Source organism: Oncorhynchus mykiss, chromosome 11 (genome assembly GCF_057628025.1).
Source record: "Oncorhynchus mykiss isolate SJ-2025 chromosome 11, ASM5762802v1, whole genome shotgun sequence".
Lineage (NCBI taxonomy): Eukaryota > Metazoa > Chordata > Actinopteri > Salmoniformes > Salmonidae > Oncorhynchus > Oncorhynchus mykiss.
In genome coordinates, this window is record NC_143032.1 from 61,370,211 (window position 1) to 61,397,385 (window position 27,175).

General features: G+C 43.1%; 1 protein-coding gene and 1 pseudogene across 6 annotated transcripts in view; both read right to left on the bottom strand.

The window, feature by feature from the left end:
• Window positions 1-1,943: 1,943 nt before the first annotated feature.
• On the bottom strand, window positions 1,944-11,377 carry LOC149979654 (uncharacterized; annotated as a pseudogene).
• Window positions 11,378-21,036: 9,659 nt separating this feature from the next.
• Window positions 21,037-27,175, bottom strand: part of osbp2b (oxysterol binding protein 2b) — an 82,220-nt gene continuing 76,081 nt past the window's right edge. For 5 of the 6 annotated variants that reach the window (XM_036935954.2, XM_021621639.3, XM_036935955.2 and 2 more), the window contains one exon: window positions 22,103-25,010. In XM_036935954.2, coding sequence (XP_036791849.1) covers window positions 24,868-25,010 — 143 coding nt within the window. In that variant the 3' untranslated portion in view covers window positions 22,103-24,867. Of the gene's footprint in view, window positions 25,011-27,175 lie in introns of all 6 variants that reach the window. The other variant, XM_090190780.1, reaches the window with a different exon arrangement.

Consider the following 27,175-nt stretch of genomic DNA (forward strand, 5'->3'; position numbering starts at 1 on the left):
ATATCCAGGTGTTAGAATGGCCAAGTCAAAGTCCAGACCTGAATCCAATCGAGAATCTGTGGAAAGAACTGAAAACTGCTGTTCACAAATGCTCTCCATCCAACCTCACTGAGCTTGAGCTGTTTTGCAAGGAGGAATGGGAAAAAATTTCAGTCTCTCGATGTGCAAAACTGATAGAGACATACCCCAAGCGACTTACAGCTGTAATCGCAGCAAAAGGTGGCGCTACAAAGTATTAACTTAAGGGGGCTGAATAATTTTGCACGCCCAATTTTTCAGTTTTTGATTTGTTAAAAAAGTTTGAAATATCCAATAAATGTCGTTCCACTTCATGATTGTGTCCCACTTGTTGTTGATTCTTCACAAACAAATACAGTTTTATATCTTTATGTTTGAAGCCTGAAATGTGGCAAAAGGTCGCAAAGTTCAAGGGGGCCGAATACTTTTGCAAGGCACTGTAGCTGCTGGAGCGCGCGCTACAGGTGGGTGCTGCTATGGTGACCAGTGAGCTGAGATAAGGCAAGGTTTTACCTAGAAAATACTTATAGATGACCTGGAGCCAGTGGGTTTGTCAACGAGTATGAAGCGAGGGCCAGCCAACGAGAGCGTACAGGTCGCAGTGGTGGGTCTTATATGGGGCTTTGGTGACAAAACGGATGGCACTGTGATAGACTGCATCCAATTTGTTGAGTAGAGTGTTGGAGGCTATTTTGTAAATGACATCGTCAAGGATCGGTAGGATGGTCAGTTTTACAAGGGTATGTTTGGCAGCATGAGTGAAGGATGCTTTGTTGCGAAATAGGAAGCCGATTCTAGATTTAATTTTGGATTGGAGATGTTTAATATGAGTCTGGAAGTAGAGTTTACAGTCTAACCAGACACCTAGGTATTTGTAGTTGTCCACATATTCTAAGTCAGAACCGTTCAGAGTAGTGATGCTGGACGGGCAGGCAGGTGCGGGCAGCGATCGGTTGAAGAGCTTGCATTTAGTTTTACTTGCATTTAAGAGCAGTTGGAGGCCACGGAAGGAGAGTTGTATGGCATTGCTCATCTGGAGGTTAGCTAACACAGTGTCCAAAGAAGGGCCAGAGGTATACAGAATGGTATGATAACATTGTAGAAACTACTGAACAGAGCTGCTCTACAGTGAGTTGAGATGTTTTCTAAGGAGAATGGGATGACTAGTGTGAGGGCAATTTCTGTTAAACCTTACTAATGCTTGTGTACTAAAATATAATTCTTTAGGTCTAGGGATTGGGCTTGAGATAGTTTCTTTAACAAACTCATATAAAGATAGAAAAGTGTGTGCTCATTAATAAGAGGCCTGTTCTAGCTGTTTGTGTGTGTAGAATAACCCCATTTCGTCTGGGCACTCAGCCAAGAATATGACAGAAACTGACTGGTACTTCTTAAGTTAACTGGAGGCAGAGTAAAGGTTATATGCTGCACACCAGTAACAGAGCTATTGTTCTGTTTGGAGCCTGTTTCTGGGCGAAAGATACATGTTTTGTGTGTGACCAGTACGGCCATATATAATCTGGGCCGACAGTCAAAAGCACTTGCCCAACTTGAACCGTTGAGCTACTGTTAGAGAAAGTATGTCTGGAGTGACTTCCTGTCATTCTGGCGCTTATTGTCCTCACTCAGTTGCGACAGACTGAGGCAACCTTTTCACCCAGTTGTCTCCCCCACACACACATACATAGGGTCACGTGTTTTGCAGATGCTTGCATGGGGTAGCTTGACTATATAAATGCTTCTGTGCTCTGTGTACAGGGAGGCTCTCACTCCATCTCACCTGTGGGGGTGGGGCAACTAGCCTCATTACGATAATACGTTTTTAATAAAAGTAATACCTTGACTGATTATTGATTTTACCTCTCCTCATTATTAGTTAAAGGTAGAATTTCCACCACACGAGTTAATGAGTTAAGGCTTAGTCTCTAGACATGCTGTCTCAATGGTAAAGTCCGTTCCCACCCCTTCAACAACTTTCCTTTGCACCTGCGGAGTGGAAAAAGTGAAAATGCTGAACACAACAGAACACTTCCCAAAGTCTGTTAATGATATAACCAAAGCCTGCACACCTTCGTCAGAAACATGGGCCAAAAGTAAAGTGACTACTTCAATAGTCCTTTAAAAGTCCCCTCTGTGTACATAATGTGGGATTTGATGGTACAAACCTCTCCAGTTTGGCTGTCAGCTCCTCCTCAAACCTGCATGCCAAGCAAGCCGTGGTCTGTTCTTTCTACTGTCCCATGTCCTCTGTACCAGGCACAGTTCCTGGTCTTTGGCTTGCAGCTGCCTGCGCAGGGAAGCAGCCACACCACCTGCCTCGTCTCCACCCTCCCGCACCTGGGCCCGCTGCAGACTATGCAGCTCCTCAATTTGCTCCTGTAGCATCAACATATGACGTGGACAGAGTGTGTGTGTGTGTGCGTGCGTGCGTGCGTCTGTCACAAAGATAGTCAGATCTATACCTGAATTAGTCTCTCCTTCAGTGAGTCCAAGGACTGCTCTTTCTTTATCCCCATTTGTTCTCTCTAAATACGTAACCTCTGCTCCTAAAGCACACAGATCTGATTCTTAACAGTGTGTGTAACGCAACAAGAATGTAAGCATGTTTGTATGGGCTGTATATCTGTGTTTTTTTGTGTGTATTTAAGTGAGTGTGTCTTCCTGAACACACCTTGTCCCGGCTTAGCTGCTGAGTGCTGCGTCTCTGTGAGTCCAGCTCCTGCTGTGGTCGAATGATTGTCTGCAGAAACTGCTCATTGAGGGCCTACAGGGTTTGGAATGCCTGGGCCACCATAGGACTGCAGCACAGCACCAATATAGAGCACAACAACAAAATATTAGAATACACAGTACTATATACAAATTCATATGCTGATCAACAATAGTGTGCTTCTATATGAATATGAGAATGTGTGAAAAAGTACCTGTGTGGGAGCTGAAGGGAGCGGTGTTCCAGCAGGTGCTGCAGATCCTGACACTACCCCCAGCTCCTGGGCCCAGTGTCGTTCTGCTGCTCTAGCTTGGCTGTGGCCTGCTTGTGGCTGTGCTCCCCCTTGGCCTTGAGATAGAAGTCTCTCGGCCCCAGCTTTGATGCAACTGTACTGACCTCGTCTTCTGTATGATAGCAGGGTGGTCAGGCCGTGGCTTGGGTGGTTAATGTCCTTGACAATCTTTTTGGCCTTCCTGTGACATCGGGTGCTGTAGGTGTCCTGGAGGGCAGGTAGTTTGCCCCCGGTGATGCATTGGGCAGACCGTACCATCCTCTGGAGAGCCCATTCATCACACTGTCGGTGTGGGTGGACCATTTCAGATCGTCAGTGATGTGTACGCAGAGGAACTTTCCACCTGCTCCACTGCAATCCCATCAATGTGGAGAGGGCTGTGCTCCCTCTGCTGTTTTCTGAAGTCCACAATCAGCTCTTTTGTTTTGTTGACGTTGAGAGAGAGGTTATTTTCCTGGCACCACTCACCCAGGGCCCTCAGCTCCTCCCTATAGGCTGTCTTGTCATTGTTGGTAATCAGGCCTACTACTGATGAGTCGTCTGTGAACTTGATGATTGAGTTGGAGGCGTGCATGGCCATGCATTCATGGGTGAACAGGGAGTACAGGAGGGGGCTGAGCATGCACCCTTGTGAGGCCCCTGTGTTGAGGATCAGCGAAGTGGAGGTGTTGTTTCCTACCTTTACCACCTGGGGGCGGACCGTCAGGAGGTCCAGAACCCAGTTGCACAGGGTGGGGTTTAGACCCAGGGCCCCAAGCATAATGATGAGCTAAGAGGGTACTATAGTGTTGAATTCTGAGCTATAGTCAATGAACATCATTCTTACATCATTCTTTGTCCAGATGGGATAGGACAGTGTGCAGTGCGATGGCAATTGCATCGTCTGGATCTATTGGGGCGGTAAGCAAATTTAAGTGGGTCTAGGGTGTCAGGTTAGGTGGAGGTGATATGATCCTTAACTATCCTCTTAAAGCACTTCATGATGACAGAAGTGAGTGCTACGGTCATTTAGTTCCGTTACCTTTGCTTTCTTGGGTACAAGAACAATGGTGGACAACTTGAAGCAAGTGTGGACAGCAGACTGGGATAGGGAGAGGTTGAATATGTCCATAAACACTTCAGCCAGCTCTGCACATGCTTTGAGGATGCGGCTAGGGATGGAGTCTGGGCCAGCAGCCTTGCAAGGGTTAACACGATTAAATGTCTTATTCACGACGGCAACAGACAACAAGAGCCCACAGTCCTTGGTAGCGGGCTGCGTTGGTGGCACTGTGTTATCCTCAAAGCGGGCGAAGAAGGTGTTTAGCTTGTCCGGAAGCAAGACTTCGGTGTCTGCAACGTGTCTGGTTTTCCCGTTGTAATCCGTGATTGTCTGAGCAGGTGAATTGCGATTCCACTTTGTCTCTGTACTGACATTTTGCCTGTTTGATTGCCTTACGGAGGGAATAACTACACTGTATTCGGCCATATTCCCAGTCACCTTGCCACTGTTAAATGTGGTGGTTTTGCCTGAATGCTGACATCTATCCACTGTTTCTGGTTTGGGTAGGTTTTTATAGTCACAGTGGGTACAACATCTTCTATACACTTCCTGATGAACTCAGTCACCGTATCTGTGTATTCGTCAATGTTATTTTCAGAGGCTACCCAGAATATATCACACTCCGCGTGATCAAAACAATCTTGAAGCATGGATTTCGATTGGTCAGACCAGCATTGAATAAACCTTAGCATGGGTACTTCCTGTGAGTGTCTTCCTATAGGAAGAGAGGAGCAAAATGGAGTCGTGATCAGATTTGACAGAGGGCCTGGGAGGGCCTTGTAGGCATTTCGAAAAGTTGAGTAGCAGTCGTCCAATGTTTTTCCAAAGCGAGTACTACAGTCATTGTGTTGGTAGAACTTCGGTAGCATTTTTCTCAAATTTGCTTTGTTAAAATCCCCAGTTACAATAAAAGCTGCCTCAAGATATGTGGTTTCCAGTTTGCATAAAGTCCAGTGTAGTTCTTTGAGGGCTGTCGTGGTATTGGCTTGAGGGGGAATATACACAGCTGTGACTACACCGAAGAGAATTCTCTTGGGAGGTAATACGGTCAGCATTTTATTGTGAAGTATTCTAGGTTGGGTGAACAAAAGGACTTGAGTGTCTGTATGTTATTACAATCACACCATGAGTAGTTAATAATGAAACATACACCCCCGCCTTTCCCGGAGACTTCTTTATTCCTTGTCTGCGCGATGTACTGAGAACCCAGTTAGTTGTATGGACGGGTACAGTATATCCCGAGAGAGTCATGTTTCCGTGAAACAGAGTACGTTACAATCCCTGATGTCTCTCTGGAAAGAGATCCTCACCCTGCACTCGTTTACTTTATTATCCAGAGACTGAACATTAGCGAGTAATATACTCGGAAGCGGTGAATGTTATGCGCGCCTCCTGAGTCAGACAAGAAGTCCACTCCGAATACCTCTTCTCTGCCGGCGGTGTTTTGAAGCAGCCTCTGGAATAAGTTCAATTGCCCTGGGGGCTGCGAACAATTTGGGAAAGTTGTATTCCTGGTCGTAATGCTGGCGAGTTACCGCTGGTGTGATATCCAAAAGTTATGTGTAATAACACATAACACACACAAAAAAAATCTGGGCTAATAATGTAAGAAATAACACACCAAAAAAATACTGCAAAGTTGCTTAGCAGCTAAAAGCAGAGCTGCCATGTCTGTCAGTGCCATCTTACTTCATAAATTGTACATTATATGTTGTCATTTATGTAGTGATCTCTAGATGCTAGTTCAGGAGTTGGTAGGCCTCTCATCATCTGCTTCATGTTCCTGCGCAGTCTCTGTAGCTTAGCTTGGTGCTCCTCTCTCAAGGACCTACTCAATACAGTCAGAGCAGACACCTGCTCCCTCTGCTGCACAAGGCACTCACTCTCCAGGTCCTGCACACTCTGACAGAGCGGGGAGAAAGGAATGACATACCTATTCTTCACCCGTTTCCTTTAATTCATGGTAATTAAGTTCAATCTGATGGTTTGTTGGTGATCAGTGATCTTGGTTCTGTTTACTGTAGTTCCACCACTTTGTTTTGAAGAGCCAGGGCATTCCTCTTCTCTCTCACTCTCCAGAGCATCCCGGGCTTGCTCCTCCAGTATCCCACACTGCACCTGTAAAGCCCCTTCTTTCTCTACCTACCATTCTTTCTCTACCTCTATGGTGCTGTGTATCTAAGGTAGAAAACAGATACGGTGTTATCCTGTTTGTTTAAGTTTTAGAATACATTTCATCTGACATAGAATAGGAGACACAGGGAGTGGAAACCTATACCAACTGCTGATCCTCAGCATACAGCTCCTTCTCTCGCCTCGCCATAACCCCCTTCTACTCATTAAGATTCTCCTTCAGCTTCCTTCCTTCCCCCTCCTCCGTTATCTGCAAAGGAAACTGTAAGACTGACCCGGGACTCTCTGTTTCAGAGGTTGGGTTAAAGACACATTTCAGTTGTACAACTGACTAGGTATCCCCTTTTCCTTTCCCTTTACTTTTAGAGGACAGGACAGCCTGAGATACTGACCTGGATGCAGCTCTGTGTGGACTCAATGTGCTGTGTGTGAGAGATGGCTTGTTTTCTGAAAGCAACTGTTTTCTTTTCCTCAGCTTGCCTAGACACACACCAGCAAGTAAAACATCAGTGTTTGAATCTGATAGAACACAAAGGAAATACGGGGATCTTTGCAAATTTTCAATAAATCCAGTTGCCGGAGCCTCTCACATGCTGGATGTCTTCCTAACCACTAGGCTACCTAAAGCAAACCTCTTCCTTCAACTTCTTCAGCTCTCGATGCTAAAGGAGACAAACAAAACCACCCCTTACATACTGCACACACACATTTAACTACATATGCTCTCACACTATCATGCACACAGTGAGTTACACGCATTTATACGCACAGTTAAACAGACTCATCCATAGACACTGTGTTCTAGAGGCTACCCAGCCCACCAACCATCTGTGTGAGTGCCTGCTCCTGGGTCTCTCTCAGGAAGATGCTGTGCCGCTCCCTTAGGTTCTGGAACTCCCCATGCTCCTGTTTCTGCCTGTGTTTCTCCTTCAGACCTTCAAACCTGTCCCTCAGTGACCTCTCCCCTCAGTCCACAGACTGGAGCACCTCACAAGCCTCGTCCAACTTCTGCTACATACACACATAAGAAAACAGATGGAGAGAAACAATTTCAAACACATTCAAAGCGGTGACTATCACTTTAAAGCACGTTCTGGGCACCAGTCTAATACTGTACTTCTTGCATAGATTCCAGCTTGAGTCTAGAGTGCTGCTGCTCAGAAAACAGCTCTGTTTTGGCACTGTCCAGCTGTCTGTCCAACTCCACTCTCTCTGAGACTGTGGGGGAGAAGGGAAGGGAGGGGAGATAGGGGATTAAATATTGTAATAATCAAATCATTTTTAGATTGTAATAGAGCTGGGAAAAGTGCCATGCGGGCTATAAAAATTGTGTTACCCTGGTCCCATCTATCAAGGATGTTCTGTGTTTACATAGAGCAGCCAGCTCCTCCTCCAGATCCCTGACCAAAACACAAACACGATGAGCAAGATTCATGGATGCTATTAAAAGTAAGATGTTCCATTTACAAAATGCCCCACACACATAGATTGAGCAGAGTGAAAATCTCACCTGTCTGAGGGTAGCCAGCTCCTCCATCTTCAGCCAGTCTGACCTCACCTGCCCCAGGCAACACCCAGGCCTCTGCTGTGTGGAATCAAGGTTTTGTGAGAGAGAGCATCAGGAGGCCTGTGATTGCACATCTCCATTGGAGAATAACTACCCATTAGGAGTGAACAACGGTTAACAAGCATAAGATTCAATGGACATGTCCCCACACTATCTTACACAGGAGTTATATTTGGTTAATGTGTAATCTGTTTAGTCTTTGGTTAATGTCTAGTTAAATAAAGGTTCAATAAAAAAACTATTACAAAAAATCTCCCACCACACACATCCCTCTGTGGCCTTGTTAGTGCTGCATCTCCTCCAGCGGACACACCCCTCATCCGAGTCCTCATCATCCTCACTCACAAAGAGCACATACCTGCTGACAGATCCAATACAGCTATAAAACAAGAGGTGGCTCGTGGCCAGAGACTATATTGGAGACACAGTATGTCACTTAATTCTGATTCAGTGAAGGCTGCCTAGGAGTGTCTCTTCTGCTATGGCGTGCTTTACGGAGGAGTAGACTTCCACAGGTCACATGCTCCTGGCTAGCTCTCAGCGTTTCACAAGTACAGAACAAACAAAGAAATAACATTTACTTTCACATTGGGTAATTAGTTAGTGTTAGTGGAATATTATTTTATAATCAGATGGTCACGCCTGGGCCTGGAATATATGCTTTATATGGTGTGTACTTGAGAACCCTTGGCTCCTGTGTGGGTCGTCACTCTGGTTAGTGTAGAGGCCATGTTCATGTACCTGACAGACTGAATGGCATCTTTTGGTGAAGTAAAACAGATGTTTATGTGAACTTTTAATTTTCCTTCTACATGTTGGTTGAAGCCCCTAGCTCCTGCCTCTCACCTGGCCTGCTGTGGATGTGTTGCTGGACCTTCTCTGTGCGAACAGGTCACTGTCAATAGTCAGTGTCAAAACTCCAGGCACTCCTGGCGGAGACAGGAAGAAGCTGCAGTTACCGTTAGTGATCAATTCATTATTTAGCTTAAAGAATATCCTGGGTGTCTGGTAAATGACTAAACGTAAATATAACTGTAACCATGAAATAGGATAGATTGTAGGAGCTAAACGAGTAGAGTATCTGCCAGGTATCTGGTGGTGGTTCTAGAAGCGTGGAACTGGAACAGGCCTCAGTGAGAACCCCTATACCAACATTGCTGTTGCTGGAAGACCAGGGACTGACACTGGAACCAGTAGGAAAAGGCAGAAGCATCAGTGTCAGCATGGAGGAACAAAATAAGTGAGAGCTCTTACAGTATAACAGTAACTTCTATGACTACTTTCCCTTTTACCCTCAGATGACTACCCCAAACTCTGACACTAGACCCACTGCATGAGGATTTCAGCCCTCTCACCTGTGGCTGGCTGGTAAAACACAAAGGACTGTGAGCATGATTATATTGACAGCTGTGTATCACCCCCTGGTGGAGTCACTAGATACCGAAGTGTCTGCTGTCCTTTCAGCCTCTTCCTGTCTATAGGGCTGTCCCAGGCTGTTATTCCTGTCTCTGGCCAGTCTTTGTATAGTCCTGTCTGGCAGCCCCACCACCACCATCTCAGTGCAAAGTCCTCGGTGCAGACACTGTCTAAAGGGGGGCACAGCTCTACTGCTAATCCTCCTCCTCCACAGGCATCAACCCCCAACAGCCTCTCCAGCGACACTGCTCCCTGCACCCTCCTCTTCATCTTTCACCACTTCCACTGTCCTTTGCTCCTCTTCCTCCAGATCGGCGGGTTCCACCTGGCCTCCTGAGCTCTTCTCTGAGGCGAGAGGAGAGGTGAGAGACAGACTAAACCAAGGTCCAGGTCAGAGGAGGGGAGATGCTTGGCCAGGTGGGTACAGTCAGGAGGGTAAGGGTAAAGGAGTCTCTGTAAACGACAGTGAGTTCTAATATCCAGTGGTCCTTTTTCTGAGGGTTCTCTCCATAATGGTAACACTGTGGAGTTGGTTGCTCAGTTCTGGCACATTATTCTTGAACAATCCATAATCCTCACACTCTAAAAGGGATCACATAATGTAAGGACTGGATTAAGACAAGTTGAAGAGGACAATGTGTGTAGCATTTCTCACCTGAAGAAAGGTCCTTGGTCTCAGAGCGTACCAAGTCAAGACAAGAGATGGGGGTGTCGTAAGTACCACTCAAGATGTGTTAAAATACAAATCAAATGCATTTTATAAAGCACTTTTTACATCAGCAGTAGTCATAAAGTGTTTTTCAGATACCCAGCCTGAAACCCCAAAGAGCAAGCAATGCAGATGTTGAAGCACAGTGGCTAGGAGAAACTCCCTTGAAAGGCAGGTAAGGATGAAACCTAGAGGAACCAGGCTCTGGGGGGTGGCCAGTTCTCTTCTGGCTGTGCCGGGTGGAGAGTATAACAGTACATGGCTATTCAGGCCAGATCGTTCTTAAGACAACATCATGCCTGTTTTGATGCAATCATGTTTTCTGGAGATACCCTCAATCCCATTGCTATGGCGCCACACCGGTAAACATTTAGCTACTCAAGTGGGTTCATAACAGTATGACTTTGTAGATAAACAGAACAAAAAGAAGATGAACCCTGAGGATGGAAGCAACACATTGACCTGCAGGCGGCTCAGCTGGGCATTTTAAGCTTTATTTAACTAGGCAAGTCAATTAAGAACAAATTCCTATTTACAATGGCGGCCTACCCCGGCCAAATCCGGACGACGCTGGGCCAATTGTGCGCCGCCCTATGGGACTCCCAATCACGGCCGGATGTGATATAGCCTAGATTCGAACCAGGGACTGTAGTGACGCCTCGTGCACTGAGATGCAGTGCCTTAGAAAGGCTGCACCACTCGGGAGCCCAATCTATGGCATCTAGGAGGTCACAGTGATCCTGTGGCTGAGGGGTATTGCTGTCTACACCAGGTCTGGGTGAGCAGAGAGTATATAGGGAACAGGAAGAGAAAAAGTCCAGAGAGTAAAGAACGAGTAGGAAGAAAGACTGATTGAAGTATCTATCTATCTTAACTGATTGAAGTATCTATGGTCTTAGATAGGACATAATCTGACAAGTATAAAGAGGCTCATTCTGCAGCATCTCATTCTGCCCCTTCATGACTGCCATCGGCAACTTCCTGTGAAACACGTCACACACTCATGAATAGACACAACATTCTCTAATACCAAACAGCAAAGTGAGGTCGGTGGTGGGGAGTGGGGGTTGTTGTTGATCACAGGTTGCCCTGGAAATAAAACCTTTGCCAAGGGGCCTTCAGGTCTTCCTTTCAAAAAGTAGTCAATTGATTATGGTGCCACTATGGCCAGCTCATATGCAAATCTACACTTTGTAGTTCACAGTGATTGTGGATTTCCTTCCATTGAAGACTGAGTAGGAAAGCTGTCCATTAGGCTTACAATTTGGAAACACCATTACAAATTCCCAATGTTTTCAGAAAAATGATTAACCAGCTCTGAGTAGATATGATGCTGGTTCCATTCAAATTCACACACTCTCATGAAAACTCAATGCATGGGTGCATTTGATTGAAAATTGCACATAATGCGCAAACAAGACTATAATTTGACTTATACAATATCCGATATCTATACGTTTCACATTTACACTACACAGCCGGTAGTCCATGTCGTCAAAACAGAAGCAGCATATTTGGTTTCCTCTCATTGTTTTAATTTAATCATAAATCCACACCTGCAATCCCAAACACGAATGAAACAAGACTAACTTTCTGGATGGTATGAAACAAAGCTGGTAGCTATGTTCTACACCTGCTTTGCTTGCTGTTTGGGGTTTTACGCTGGGTTTCTGTACAGCACTTTGAGATATCAGCTGGTGTACGAAGGGCTATATAAATACATTTGATTTGATTTGAAAATGCTCATCCAGAAGCGGTGCTCCTAATGGCCGGGGACTTAAATGCAGGCAAACTTTACCTTATTTCTATCAGTATGTCACATGTGCAACCAGAGGAAAAACAAACTCTAAACCACCTTTACTCCACACACCAAGACACGTGCAAAGCTCTCCCTCGCCCTCCATTTGGCAAATCTGACCATAATTATATCTTCCTGATTCCTGCTTACAAGCAAAACCTAAAGCAGGAAGTACCAGTGACTTGCTCAATAGGGAAGTTGTCAGATGATGTGCATGCTACGCTACAGGACTGTTTTGCTAGTACAGACTGGAATATGTTAGTACAGACTGGAATATGAGTATACCAGCTCAGTCACCGGTGTTGGGATTTGTTCCTTGTCAATCATTTGCTTATTGGTGAAATTAGCATTCAGAAAATATCTTTAAGTAAATCAATCATTCATTTATTAATGCAATTGCAGACAGAAGTTGACAACGGCAACATAGCATGCAGTTTTCCGAGTAAGTTCTGCCAAATAGGAAAGGGTCCAAGTTGCTTTATTATGCTTGCAGTCAACCCCTAGTGATGTCACTGCCCACGTCAACACCATCTACTCATGAGACTAAGCCCATGCACACACAGCTATACAAACGATAGTTCCAGTGTTATCTAAAGGCTCAGCAAGTAATTGTCCCCAAGTTGATTTATAGTGGTACGTCTGACTAGTCTCTTATCTCTTACACTCCCCTGCAGAGTTCTGTGTCTATGAATCTCTTTAAGCATTAAGGCGCTTTCTCACAGACACCCTGTTTTGACTGCAATAACTCACACATCTCTCAGACCTTTTCTTTATAAGAGGCAGAGACTAGAAAATAATAGTGGAGCAATATTAAACCTTATAATGAATATATATTGTTAATCTGTAGTCTATGACCCCATACATGTAGTGGGGGAAGGGTCTTATAGCCCTTCCCCTTCTATTAATACAACATAAGCATAATCAATTATTATAATACATCAAACATTTGGTGCAGCTCCTATCATGACCCCAAGGTGAACCCCGTCACCGGCTTCATCAGTAAGTGCATTGACGTCATTGTCCCCACAATCACCATACATGCATATCCCAACCAGAAGCCATGGAGTACAGGCAAAAAGGGCTAAGATTGAATCCTACTACACCGGCTCTGATGCTCGTCGGATGTGGCAGAGCTTGCAAACTATTACGGACTACAAAGGGAAACCTAGATGCAAGCTGCCCAGTGACGCAAGCCTACCAGATGAGCTAAATTCCTTTTATGGTTGTTTCGAGGCAAGCAACACTGAAGCATGCATGAGAGCACCAGCTGTTCAGGACGACTGTGTGATCACACTCTCTGTAGCCCATGTGAGAAAGACCTTAAAAAAAGGTCAACATTCACAAAGCCGCGGGACCAGACGGTTTACGAGGACATGTACTCAAAGCATACGCAGACCAAATGGCAAGTGTCTTCACTGACATTTTCAACTTCTTCTTGATTGAGTCTGTAATCCTACATGTTTCAAGCAGACCACCATAGTCCCTGTGTCCAAGAAAGCAAAGGTAATCTGCCAAAATGATTACCGCCCTGTAGCACTCATATCTGTAGCCATGAAGTGCTTTGAAAGGCTAGTCATGGCTCACAACAACACCATAATCCCGGAAACCCTAGACCCACTCCAATTCACAAACCGCCCCAACAGTTCCACAGATGACGCAATATCAATCGCACTCCACACGGCCCTTTCCCACCTAGAAAAAAGGAACACCTATGTGAAAATGCTGTTCATTGACTACAGCTCAGCGTTCAACACCATAGTGCCTACAAAGCTCATAACTAAGCTAAGGACCCTGGGACTAAACACCTCCCTCTGCAACTGGATCCTGGACTTCATGACGGACCGCCGTTGGTAAGGGTAGGCAACAACACATCTGCCACGCTGATCCTCAACACTGGGGCCCCTCAGGGGTGCGTGCTTAGTCCCCTCCTGTAATCCCTGTTCACCCACGATTGCGTGGCCAAACACAACTCCAACACCATCATTAAGTTTGCTGATGACACAATAGTGTTAGGTCTGATCACAGACAACGATGAGACAGCCTATAGGGAGGTCAGAGACCTGTCAATGTGTTCAACAACCTTTCCCTCAATGTGAGCAAGACAAAGGAGCTGATCGTGGACTACGTGAAAAGGCGTTCCTTGGTGTCCACATCACCAACAAACTATCATGGTCCAAACCCACCAAGACAGTCGTGAAGAGGGCACAACAACACCTTTTCCCCCTCGGGGACTGAAAAGATTTGGCTTGGGTCCCCAGATCCTCAAAGTTCTACAGCTGCACCATCGAGAGCATCCTGACCGGTTGCATCACCGCCTGGTATGGAAACTTCTCGGAATCTGACCCGTAAGGCGCTACAGAGAGTAGTGCATACGGCCCAGAACATCACTGGGGCCAAGCTTCCTGCCATCCAGGACCTATATACAAGGCGGTGTCAGAGAAAGGCCCAAGGAATTGTCAAAGACTCCAGTCACCCAAGTCATAGACTGCTCTCTCTCCTATCGCACGGCTGGTGGTACCGGAGCGCCAAGTCTAGGACCAAAAGGCTCCTTAACAGCTTCTACCCCCAAGCCATAAGACTGCTGAACAGTGAATCAAATGGCCACCCTGACTGTCTACATTGACATAGCCGCCCCCCCCCCCAGGTCTAAACCTGTTGTATTCTGCACAAATTTGATTTTGATTGTCTTCTTGGCATGTCTCTAATGTAAGACTAGACTGGTGATTGTGTGTTGCAACCCTCACCTTCAATTTCTCATGTCTCCTCTACCCACATTTTCTGAAATCAAACATTTTCTCAGTAGTGTTCACCTTTGCAAAAAAGACTCCTACCTCTCACATTTTAAGCTCAAAATGAGTAGAAGGCCACACACAGATCAAATTGAACAGACACATCCCGTTTCAACAGAAACAACTTTATCATCTCCTTTTTGTCATTGTGTCTTTCCTTTAAAGACAATGTCACATGTGTAGAAATGAAGGGAGAAGAAACACAATTAAAAAGGAATACCAACCCCAATTGGAAACACTGGAGTTACACCTGAACACAGGTGCATATGTGTCCGTGTGTCGAATATGTTTGTGAGAGTGAGGTTGAAGTGAGAATGGTAAAAGGCAGGACCCCTGCTCACGTCTGTCCTTCCACCCACCCCTTCAGTACCAGGCATCAAGTGATTTAGGTCACACAAGCTCTTAGTGTATTAGAACAAGGTCAAACAGCACAGAGTCCACAGACCAGCAGGGTTCATTCAGATGAGGTATCTCACGATCTTCATTACAATACTCCTGCAGCACACAACAAAAGACACATGTACAGTATCAGTCAAAGGTTTGGACAAACCTACTCATTTTTCTTTCTTTTTACTATTTTCTACATTGTTGAATATTAGTGAAGACATCAGAACTATGAAATAACACATATGGAAGCATGTAGTAACCAAAAAAGTGTTAAACAAATCAAATATATTTGAGATTTGAGATTCTTCAAAGTAGCCACCCTTTGCCTTGATGACAGCTTTGCACACTCTTGGCACTCTCAACCAGCTTCACCTGGAAAACTTTCCCAACAGTCTTGAAATATTTCCCACATATGCGGAGTACTTGTTGGCTGCTTTTCATTCACTCTACGGTCTAACTCATCTCAAACCATCTCAATTGGGTTGAGGTTGGGTGATTGTGGAGGCCAGGTCATCTGATGCAGCACTCCATCACTCTCCTTCATGGTCAAATAGCCCTTACACAGCCTAGAGGTGTGTTGGGTCATTGTCCTTTTGAAAAACAAATGATAGTGCCACTAAGCGCAAACCAGATGGGACGGCGTATCGCTGCAGAATGCTGTGGTAGCCATGCTGGTTAAGTGTGCCTTGAATTCTAAATAAATCACAGACAGTGTCTCCTCTGAACAGTTGATGTTGAGATGTGTCTGTTACTTGAACTCTGTGAAGCATTTATTTGGGCTACAATTTCTGAGGCTGGTAACACTAATGAACTTAACTTTTAATAAAGCACACCTGTTAATTGAAATGCACTTCCACCTCATGAAGCTGGTTTAGCGCATGCAAAGAGTGTGCAAAGCTTTCATCAAGGCCAACGGGATTTGTTTAACACATTGTTGGTTACTACATGATTCCATATGTGTCATTTCATAGTTTTATTCAACAATGTAGAAAAAAAAAGTAAAAATGAAGAAAAACCCTTGAATGAGTAGGTGTATTGACTGGTACTGTATATCTTAGATACACATGCATTGTATTGCACATACATACAAATAGTCTGTAAATGAAAGACAAAAACATACAACAAAAACAAAACATTGATATTAAAGCTAAACCAAACCATTACGGATTATGTGTTGTTGGGTGAGAAATAAAACCCGAAGTGTCTTTCATTAGGAAGGCAGGCAAATAGTATTTTAGGCTTCAGTACCATCTGCACTGACACTTTAGTTTTTCCGTTTTTCCTTTCTGCACAGAGCAGAGAAGACCATATTTTATAACCCAATTTTTCATTATTTAAATGTTTTAATTTAACCTTTTATTTAACTAGGCAAGTCAGTTAAAAACAAATTATTATTTACAATAACGGTCTGCCGGGGAACAGTGGGTTAACTGCCTTGTTCAGGGGCAGAATGACAGATTTTTACCTTGTCAGCTCAGGGATTCAATTCAGCAACTTTTCAGTTACTGTCCCAACGCTCTAACCACTAGGCTACCTGCCACGAATGAATGAATCATCTAAATCAGTCTCTTACACGTGCTGGCTATCAACACACACACACACACATTTTTGAGATCACGTCATTTAGATATTCAAAAGAAATGGATTAAAATGTATGATGTGTTTATATTATCATTCAAAATATATGTATATTAATATATAAAAATCTTTATGTTTCAAACCCAATATATTCAACTTAATCTATAAGGAGTTGATAATTGAGAAAAAACAGTAATACTTGACCTGCACATCCTATAATTTCTTCCCCACATTTCAATACTGTTTGTCACCCAGTAATGCTGTTCATGACGGTATAGTATTATCTATACAATGACACATTTACAATACAGCAAAACTAAAATTCCTTACTGGGATTGTGTCCAGTTTAGTTCATTCAAATGTGGGGAACCATGTCATCCTATTTTACACCTTGATTTGTTCCACTAATAATGTACTGTTCTCGCCAAAGTGGTCAGTACTTATACATGTGCTTGTCTGCATGTGTGTGTGTGTATGTGTGTTATAGTTATGTGACTAATGTATGAGTGCCTGTGTGTCTGCTGAAAGGTAATGGCTACAAAGTGGATAGACTGGAACCAAACAGAAATAGTGCAGAAAATGAAGGCTGTTGTTAAGGGGGTTAAAGAGAATAAGTGCCTGGACAGAATGTGCTTGTAACAATCACTAGTCACTAATTCTCTAAACCTTTTAGGCTTGATCTTACAGGCGTCAGGTGGAGGAGGGTAGTTGAACTGAAAAACAGTTGGGAGCATGAAAAAAATATTTTAAAACGTATGCACTTACTACTCACTCTGTAAGTCGCTCTGGATAAGAGCATCTGCTAAATTACGAAAATGTAATTGGGGTAGAATTTCATTCAGCACTTGACAGTTTCTATACTGAACAAAAATATAAATGCAGCACGTAACATTTTCAACGTTACAGTTCATATACGGAAATCAGTCAATTGAAATAAATGATTTAGGCCCTAAACTATGGATTTCACATGACTGGGCAGGGGCGCAACTATGGGTAGGCCTGGCAAGGTATAAGCCCACCCACTTGGGAGCCAGGCCCAGCCAATCAGAACGAGTTTTTCCCCCACAAAAATGGCTTTATTACAGACAGAAATACTCCTCAGTTTCATCAGCTGTCTGGGTGGCTTGTCCCAGATGATCCCTCAGGTAAAGAAGCCAGATGTGGAGGTCCTGGGCTGGCGTGGTCTGCGGTTGTGAGGCTGGTTGGACATACTGCCAAATTCTCTAAAATGAGGTTGAGGCGGCTTATGGTAGAGAAATTAACATTAAATCCTCTGGCAACAGTTCTGGTGGACATTCCTGCAGTCAGTTTGCATGCACGCTCAAAACTTGAGACATCTGTGGCATTGTGCTGTGTGACAAAACTGCACATTTTAGAGTGGCCTTTTATTGTCCCCAGAACAAGGTGCACCTGTGTAATGATCATGCTGTTTAATCAGCATCTTGTTATGTCACACCTATCAGGTGGATGGATTGACTTGGCAAAGGAGAAATGCTCACTAACAGATATGTAAATAAATTTGTGCACAACATTTTTGAGAAATACGCTTTTTGTGCGTATATAACATTCTCCGCTCTTTTATTTCAGCTCATGAAACCAACACTTTACATGTTGCATTTATATTTTTGTTCAGTATAGTTTGCATGCTATGTTTATCACATCACTCCCAGCAACCCCTCTAGCTCAATATGTTGGGTTGAGAAGGGTATTCTGTGCGTCTTCCACTGTCCTCCAGAGCACATGCCAGATCCCTGTAGCTGCCCTCAGAATCCTTAAGGGCCACATCAGAATGTGATTGTTTGTGAACTTTAAATCTAAACCAAGTAAACACTACGCCAGTATCAAGAACTTTGTATAAAAATGATGTTCAGTGTGTAAGTCTCTTTTAATATAAAACATTAAATATGCAACCAAACCGTGGGCGCTAGTCAGAATCAACTTCTAACTGGCTGGATCAATTTGGATTAAAAGGTACATTTTACAGTACATTTTAATTAAAACTTCAGATTTCAACTACACACAACTTATTATTCAGATTATTATAACTCTTCGTTTTATAATCATATTATTGTCTTGGTATTATCTTATCACAAAATATACACACAGAAGGCCAGACAGTGGGTACAATACTTCCAGCCCAAATTCTACATTCCTAACAGTAATTACAAAATAATCATCTCCCCTAAGACATGAAGTGCACAAGTCAGGGGACTTCTCCCTTATTCAGTTTCTTAAAGGCAAAAGACTGACAGTGTCTTCACCAGCTGATCCCAGATCAACCTGTCCACAGCTCTTCAACACTGGGATTCAGGACCAGGTTTAAGCTCAGGTGAACCTGGATCAGTGCCTGGGAGTCAGTGTCCCCACTAGCAGCCCTTCCTGGCTGCAGCTCACTGAACAGTGGTGTGCTATGGGAGGCCTGAGCAGCATGCTCTGTCTGTCTGTAGTAAGATGCCAATATGCTGTCAGTAGCCACCATGGGCTTTCTTCAGCGCTATAGCAACATCAGACAGTTCTGTATAAATGCATCTACAGGTCCAGAGCAGACTGATCTGTCATGTAGGCTGTAGAACTATACACTGTGGTGTAGAATTCACACTCTGCCTAGATATTAATGTGTGGGATGATGGATTAGTTTTAGGGATGTGTAGGTTCTAGCTACAATACACTTTATATCCTGTAAATGACTCACTGCACGATATAAGTGTTATGTGTGTTTCAATGGTAAAGCACCAAAGGACTGGGTGTGTGCAGTGCACAGGCTGAAGTCTCCTCAACATCAACACAGATATGGATTAGGCTGTGGAAACCTACAGTGAAAAGTGCTCATTTACCTCCATAGATACAGCTTCAATTACCAGCGGAGTGAAAGTGGGACAGTGTTTGGATGGTAATATGTCACAACATACCTAGTTTGTGTGAGGAAAAGTACTCTGGTTGTGTGGTTCTCTCTGAGCTAACGCCGTCCGAGAGCAACTCCAGACAGGTCGTTCAATACGGGCCTCAATCAACTATCATTATTATATTAGCCTAGTTAAATAAAGGTTAAATGTATTTAACTATCACAGTCCCTATAGCTGCTGCTAACAACAGAGGAAGCAGCCTTGGGACCATGTCACTCAACATCTAATATGGTTATACTGTATGTACAGTGCCGTGAAGAAGTATTTGCCCCCTTTCTGATTTTCTCTATTTTTGCATATTATTGATACAGAATGTTATCAGATCGTCAACCAAAACCTAAGCTTACAAATAACAAATGAATGCTTATTTTATGTATTTAATTAAAGTTACGCAACACCCAATTTCCCTGTGTGAAAAAGTAATTGCCCCCTTACACTCAATAACTGGTTGTGCCACCTTTAGCTGCAATGACTCCAACCAAACGCTTCCTGTAGTTGTTCCATCAGTCTCTCACGTCGCTGTGGAGGAGTTTTGGCCCACTCTTGCATGCAGAACTGCTTTAACTCAGCGACATTTGTGGGTTTTCAAGCTTGAACTGCTCGTTTCAAGTCCTACCGCAACATCTCAATTGGGATTAGGTCTGGACTTTGACTAGGTCATTTCAAAACATCAATGTTTTTTATTAAATTGTTTGAGCTATTTTCATGTAGATTTGATTGTGTCTTTCGGATCATTCATTGTCTTGCTGCATGACAGTCTTCTGTAGAATTCTCTGATAGAGAGCAAAATTCATGGTTCCTTCTATTAAGGCAAGTCGATCAGGTCCTGAGGCAGCAAAGCATCCCCACACTATCACACTAGCACCACCATGCTTGACCATAGGTATGAGGTTCTTGTTTCCGCCAGGCATAATGGGACATATGTCGACCCAAAAAGCACCTGACCAACAGGAATCTTCGAAGAATGTACTATGGGCAGATGATTAAAATGTGTAACTTTTTGGATGTTGTGGCAGTTCATGCTTGAAAATCCACAAATGTCACTGAGTTACAGCAGTTCTGCATGGAAGGATGGGCCAAAACTCCTCCACAGCGACGTGAGAGACTGATGAACAACTACAGGAAGTGTTTGGTAGGAGTCATTGCAGCTTAAGGTGGCACAACCAGTTATTGAGTGTAAGGGGGCAATTACTTTTTCACACAGGGGCATTGGATGTTGCACTTTAAACTTTGTTTAATGAAATAAGTATGTAATTGTCGTGTTATTTGTTCACTCAGGTTCCCTTTATCTAATATTAGGTTTTGGTTGAAGATCTGATTACATTCTGTATCAAAACTATGCAAAAGTAGAGACAATTTGAAAGGAGAAAATACTTTTTCAGGGCAATGTAGGTCTAAACCTGGTTCCTCCTGCAATGGAGAAAAGAACAGAGTGCATTTAAATTGTTTACCAGGCACAGACATAGATGGAGAACTAATTCAAGCTTTGGAGTCTGTACCTACTGCACATTCTCGATACCAGTTAATAAAATAGGGGTCAAAATAAATGTCCATCCTTTTGGGGGCCATAAGCGAGATTTGGTTGGGTCAAATACACTGCATTTCAAACAGTCAGCAATAATCTAATTAATTCAGGGCTTGTGATATTATACCCAGGCTAAATATATAAAGTCTTTCACAACTATAAGACCCACTAATAATTTAATTATTTTATCAAAATAGTTTAAATCAGTTTTTTTGCAATAATCACTTCACTGTCTTTCAAGTCGGTCTATGAAAATGGCATTTTCGTTACAAATTTAACCAGAACCATGCATAATGCACATCCACTAATAATGACTAACTTCTTGTAGCAGGCATTATCGAAAACTAACACAGGTCTCATAAGCACGTGCTAGTGAGTAGCCAGCTAATCTTAATCTTTTAAGTTTAGCAAACTTGGATATATTTGCAAGCTAACAAGGCATAACAGTTGAATTGTTATGAGCACACCCTTCCGTTTGAACAGCATGCTAGCCTGCCCACTTTGTTGAAATCAAGTGGCCTACCGTATTTCCCCGAATTAAAACGAGTTGCCCATTCCTTATATAATTGCGTTTTGTTTTTTATAAATGTGCATTAAGCATAGACTAGACAGCTAGTATAACAGTCTTTGGCTAAAATGCTACTAGTGGAACGTGATACCGCACGGCAAACTGAGCATTCATTTTCCAGAATCAATGTTCATTGATACTCCCGTTTTAGTACTGATTGCTCTGCGATCAATTTGAATATTTGAGACATAAAAAGGGTATCGTTAGAAATGTTAACGTGTCCTCTATTACAGTACAATTATGTCCCAATGCGTTTCCGTGTCCATATGATCGATTTTGTGGGACCAAAGCTCAAATGCATATAGCGAGTTGAAACCTCTTGTCAGAGAGGAATTAGTGATCTCTCAGCTTTGTTGTAAGTGAAAAGAGGAGGGTCTTGGTATGTGTGTGTGTGTGTGTGTGTGTGTGTAAACAGAGAGGAAGAGGCGAAGCGAGAGTTTTCGCTCTCGCCAAAATCGGTCCTCCAAAAAAAATGCGGTTCTATGGTCTTATTTTGGACCTAAGCTTGTCGCCTGCCTTCCTGCCTTTGCGAAAACGACTCCCATTGTCAGGGCGGAGACATGAGCATTTCATCATTATATCCAGTACTCTGGTGTAAATGGGAAGGTGCACACAGCACAGGAGTGAAGGAGACGAGACCAGAAAGAGATGAGAACAAGCGGACATAAACGCTCATAAAATCAAAAAATATTCTTGTGATACAGGCATTTGGAATATTGCGCAAAAACATACATTCGAATTAATCTAATTAATTCGATATATCGCCCAGCCCTATCCCCCACTTAACGGTGTAGAGACAAATGTTCATTTTAAAGTTAATTTCCTGCAATTCTACACATTTTTCCATGGGGCAGAGAGAAAATGTTGCAGTTTAACAACACATTTCCAGCAATTCTACCCATTTTGCCATGGGGTGGATAGAAATCTTTTCAGTTTGAATGCCATGTTAATATGATATCTGAGTGAGAATGACTAACAAAATCAAATGAGGGCCCCCTGGATGTCAGGGCCCCTGGGCAAATGCCTTGTGTGCCAGGTCAGTATTCGACCATGATTACTATAAGTTAGATAGCTGGCTAGACAAGCTACCAATCTAAAATTGCTAGCTGACATGGCTAATTGAGTGACTGTCAGTGACTGACATAAAAAGTTAAAAACTGCTGATGCACAACCACATTTTGAAATTGCACCTGGTGTATTCTACTATTATTTCTCTCATTAGTAAATTGAGACCCTGACTGAGTTCCTAAAAATAAATATATAAATGGCTAAAATGGGTATCGTTATATATATATATATATATGTGTGTGTGTGTATTTTCTACATTGTAGAATAATAGTGAAGACATCAAAGCTATGAAATAACACATATGGAATCATGTAGTAACCAAAAAAGTGTTAAACAAATCCAAATATATATATATATATATATATTTCAGATTCTTCAAAGTAGCCACCCTTTGCCTCGATGACAGCTTTGCACACTCTTGGCATTCTCTCAACCAGCTTCATGAGGTAGTCACCTGGAATGCATTTCAATTAACAGGTGTGCCTTGTTAAAAGTACATTTATGGAATTTCTTTCCTTCTTAATGCGTTTGAGCCAATCAGTTAAGTTGTGACAAGGTAGGGGTGGTATACAGAAGATAGTCCTATTTGGTAAAATACCAAGTTCATATTATGGCAAGATCAAATAAGATAAGAGAAACGACAGTCCATCATTACTTTAAGACACGAAGGCCAATCAATCTGGAAAATGTCAAGAACTTTTAAAGTTTCTTCAAGTGCAGTCGCAAAAACCCTCAAGCGCTATGATGAAACTGGCTCTCATGAGGACCGCCACAGGAAAGGAAGACCCGGAGTTACCTCTGCTGCAGAGGATAAATTCATTCGAATTAACAGATTGCAGCCCAAATAAATAATTGAGTTCAAGTAACAGACACATCTCAACATCAACTGTTCAGAGGAGACTGTGTGCATCAGGCCTTCATGGTTGAATTGCTGCAAAGAAACCACTACTAAAGGACACCAATAAGAAGAAGAGACTTGCTTGGACCAAGAAACACGAGCAATGGGCATTAGATCTGTCCATTGGTCTGATGAGTACAAATTTGCCATTTTTGGTTCCAACCGCTGTGTCTTTGTGAGACGCAGAGTAGGTGAACGAATGATCTCCGCATGTGTGGTTCCCACTGTAAAGCATGGAGGAGGTGGTGAGATGGCGTGGGGGTGATTTGCTGGTGACACTGTCATTTATTTAGAATCCAAGGCACACTTAACCACCACAGCTTTCTGCAGCAATACGCCATCCCATCTAGTTTGCGCTTAGTGGGACTATCATTTCCTTTTCAAAAGGACAATGACCTTTTATTTCACCAAGGAGAGTGATGGAGTGCTGCATCAGATGACCTGGCATCCACAATCACCCGACCTCAACCCAATTGAGATGGTTTGAGATGAGTTGGACTGCAGAGTGAAGGAAAAGCAGCCAACAAATGCTCAGCATGTGGGAACTCCTTCAAGACTGTTGGAAAAGCATTCCAGGTGAAGCTGGTTGAGAGAATGCCAAGAGTGTACAAAGCTGTCATCAAGGCAAAGGGTGGCTACTTCGAAGAATCTCAAATCTCAAATATATTTGGATTTGTTTAACACTTTTTTGGTTACTACATGATTCCATATGTGTTATTTCATAGTTTTGATGTCCTCACTAATATTTTACAATTTAGAAAATAGTAAAAAATAAAGAAAAACCCTTGAATGAGTAGGTGTGTCCAAACTTTTGACTGGTAGTTTGTGTGTGTGTGTATATATATATATATATATATATATATATATATATATATACACACATTATTACATACATACATACATACATACATACATACATACATACATACATACACACACTGTCTTTCTATAAACTTCTGAAGCATTATTTTTGTCTCTCTGTCTGTCTGTCCATCTGTCCGTTAGACAGGATGGACTTCATCTCATCCCAGTATACAAGTGGAGGAGAGGAGAACTGATTTAGATGGGTTGCTGTTCAATCACTAAAACCCCTAGAAACAGATGTGCTGAGCAGAGGAAAGGTGCATTGTGGGTAGCGTGTGTGGAGCACCTGATTCTTTTGGAAGCCTCTTTGGGGCCCCTTTTCTATGGTATTCAATCTCCCATCTCTCTCACACACCCCCACACAGCTCAGTGTTAGGTCAGGGAGGATCTAGAAAAGGTCCCTTCTCTCCCTTGACTCTGTAAAAAATATGACCTCTGTGTGTACATGGGGAGGTACACTGTGTTGTGAGTGTGTGAGACATTCACATTCTCATGCACACAGAGGTCCACATCCAGACCCCCATTCCTCCAGGGCCAGTGGTGGAGCAGTCTCCTGGGCCTGGGTGGGTCCAGTGATGGGGTAGGATGGGTCTGGTCTAGGCTTAGAAGATTTCAGAGCACGTACTCCAGTCCTGACTGTCCTTAGCCTCCCAGTATCCACCCTTGTACACAAAGGTTGTCTCCCCAGTGATGGCGTTCTTCCTCTTGTGGAACCACTGTGGCTGGAAGCCCTCATACTCTCGACCTGGGGAAGAGACACAAGCGTCACTCGAATTAAGGGCTCAGGGAGTTATTCTGTATGGTTTACTGTCACTCCCACACATTAGACACCTCTATGTCTCTGGCTCTGAAACAGTACAGGCATAGTAAGGCCAAGTCAAGTCTGAATGAAAAGGGCATATGGCAGCAGGACCGGGTCATAGTCTGGACCAGTAGGTACAAGGGAGAAGCAGTCAGCATGCAGACCCCATACAAAGAACGCCTTCCAGGTCATCTTTATTGCAGTCATGATTATCAGCTTTTTCCATATTTGAACTTTGCAAAATTCTGAAGCTTTTTGTGCAAGAATGATGCAGAAGAGCTAATCCATGCTTTCGTCACTTCTAGATTAGACTACTGCAATGCTCGATTCTCCAGCTACCCGGATAAAGCACTAAATAAACTTCAGTTAGTGCTAAAAACGGCTGCTAGAATCTTGACTAGAACCCCAACATTTGATCATATTCTTCCAGTGCTAACCTCTACACTGGCTTCCTGTTAAGGCTAGGGCTGATTTCCAGGTTTTTACTGCTAACCTACAAAGCATTACATGGACTTGCTCCTACCTATCTCTCCGATTTGGTCCTGCCGTACATACAGTTGAAGTCAGAAGTTTACATACACTTTAGCCAAATACATTTAAACTCAGTTTTTCTCAATTCCTGACATTTAATCCTAGTAAAAATTCCCTGTCTTAGGTTAGGATCACCACTTTATTTTAAGGATGTTAAATGTCAGAATAATAGTAGAGAGAATTATTTATTTCAGCTTTTATTTATTTCATTACATTCCCAGTGGGTCAGAAGTTTACATACACTCAATTAGTATTTGGTAGCATTGCCTTTAAATTGTTTAACTTGGGTCAAACGTTTCAGGTAGCCTTCCACAAGCTTCCCACAATAAATTGGGTGAATTTTGGCCCATTCCTCCTGACAGAGCTGGTGTAACTGAGTCAGGTTTGTAGGCCTCCTTGCTCACAGACACCTTTTCACTTTTGCCCACAAATCCTCTATAGGATTGAGGTCAGGGCTTTGTGATGGCCACTCCAATACCTTGACGTCGTTGTCCTTAAGCCATTTTGCCACAACTTTGGAAGTATGCTTGGGGTCATTGTCTATTTGGAAGACCCATTTGCGACCAAGCTTTAACTTGATGTCTAACTGATGTCTTGAGATGTTGCTTCAATATATACACATAATTTTATGGTGTAATTTTATGGTGTTTTATGGTGGATGGTGTTCTTCGGCTTGCAAGCCTTCCCCTGTTTCCTCCAAGCACAACGATGGTCATTATGGCCAAATAGTCCTATTTTGTTTCATCAGACCAGAGGACATTTCTCTAAAATGTATGATCTATGTCCCCATGTGCTATTGTTTGTGCAGGTGAACGTGGTACGTTCAGGCATTTGGAAATTGCTCCCAAGGATGAACCAGACTTGTGGAGGTCTACAATTTTTTCTGAGGTCTTGGCTGATTTCTTTTGATTTTCCCATGATGTCAAGCAAAGAGGCACTGAGTTTGAAGGTAGGCCTTGAAATACATCCACAGGTACACCTCCAATTGACTCAAATGATGTCAATTAGTCTATCAGAAGCTTCCAAAGCCATGACATCATTTTCTGGATTTTTCCAAGCTGTTTAACTTACTGTATGTATTTCACTTATACACTTACACTTAGTGTACATAAACTTCTGACCCACTGGAATTGTGATACAGTGAATTATAAGTGAAATAATCTGTCTGTAAACAATTGTTGGAAAAAATCCTTGTGTCATACACAAAGTAGATGTCCTAACCGACTTGCCAAAACTATAGTTTGTTAACAAGAAATTTGTGGAGTGGTTGAAAAACGAGTTTTAATGACTCCAACCTAAGTGTATGTAAACTTCTGACTTCAGCTGTACCTACACGTACAAGACGCAGGCCTCCTTATTGTCCCTAGAATGTCTAAGCAAACAGCTGGAGGCAGGGCTTTCTCCTATAGAGCTACATTTTTATGGAATGGTCTACCTATCCATGTGAGAGACGCAGACTCGGTCTCAACCTTTAAGTCTTTACTGAAGACTCATCTCTAAGTGTAGTCTGGCCCAGGGGTGTGAAGGTGAATGACAAGGCACTGGAGCAACGAACTGCCCTTGCCGTCTCTGCCTGG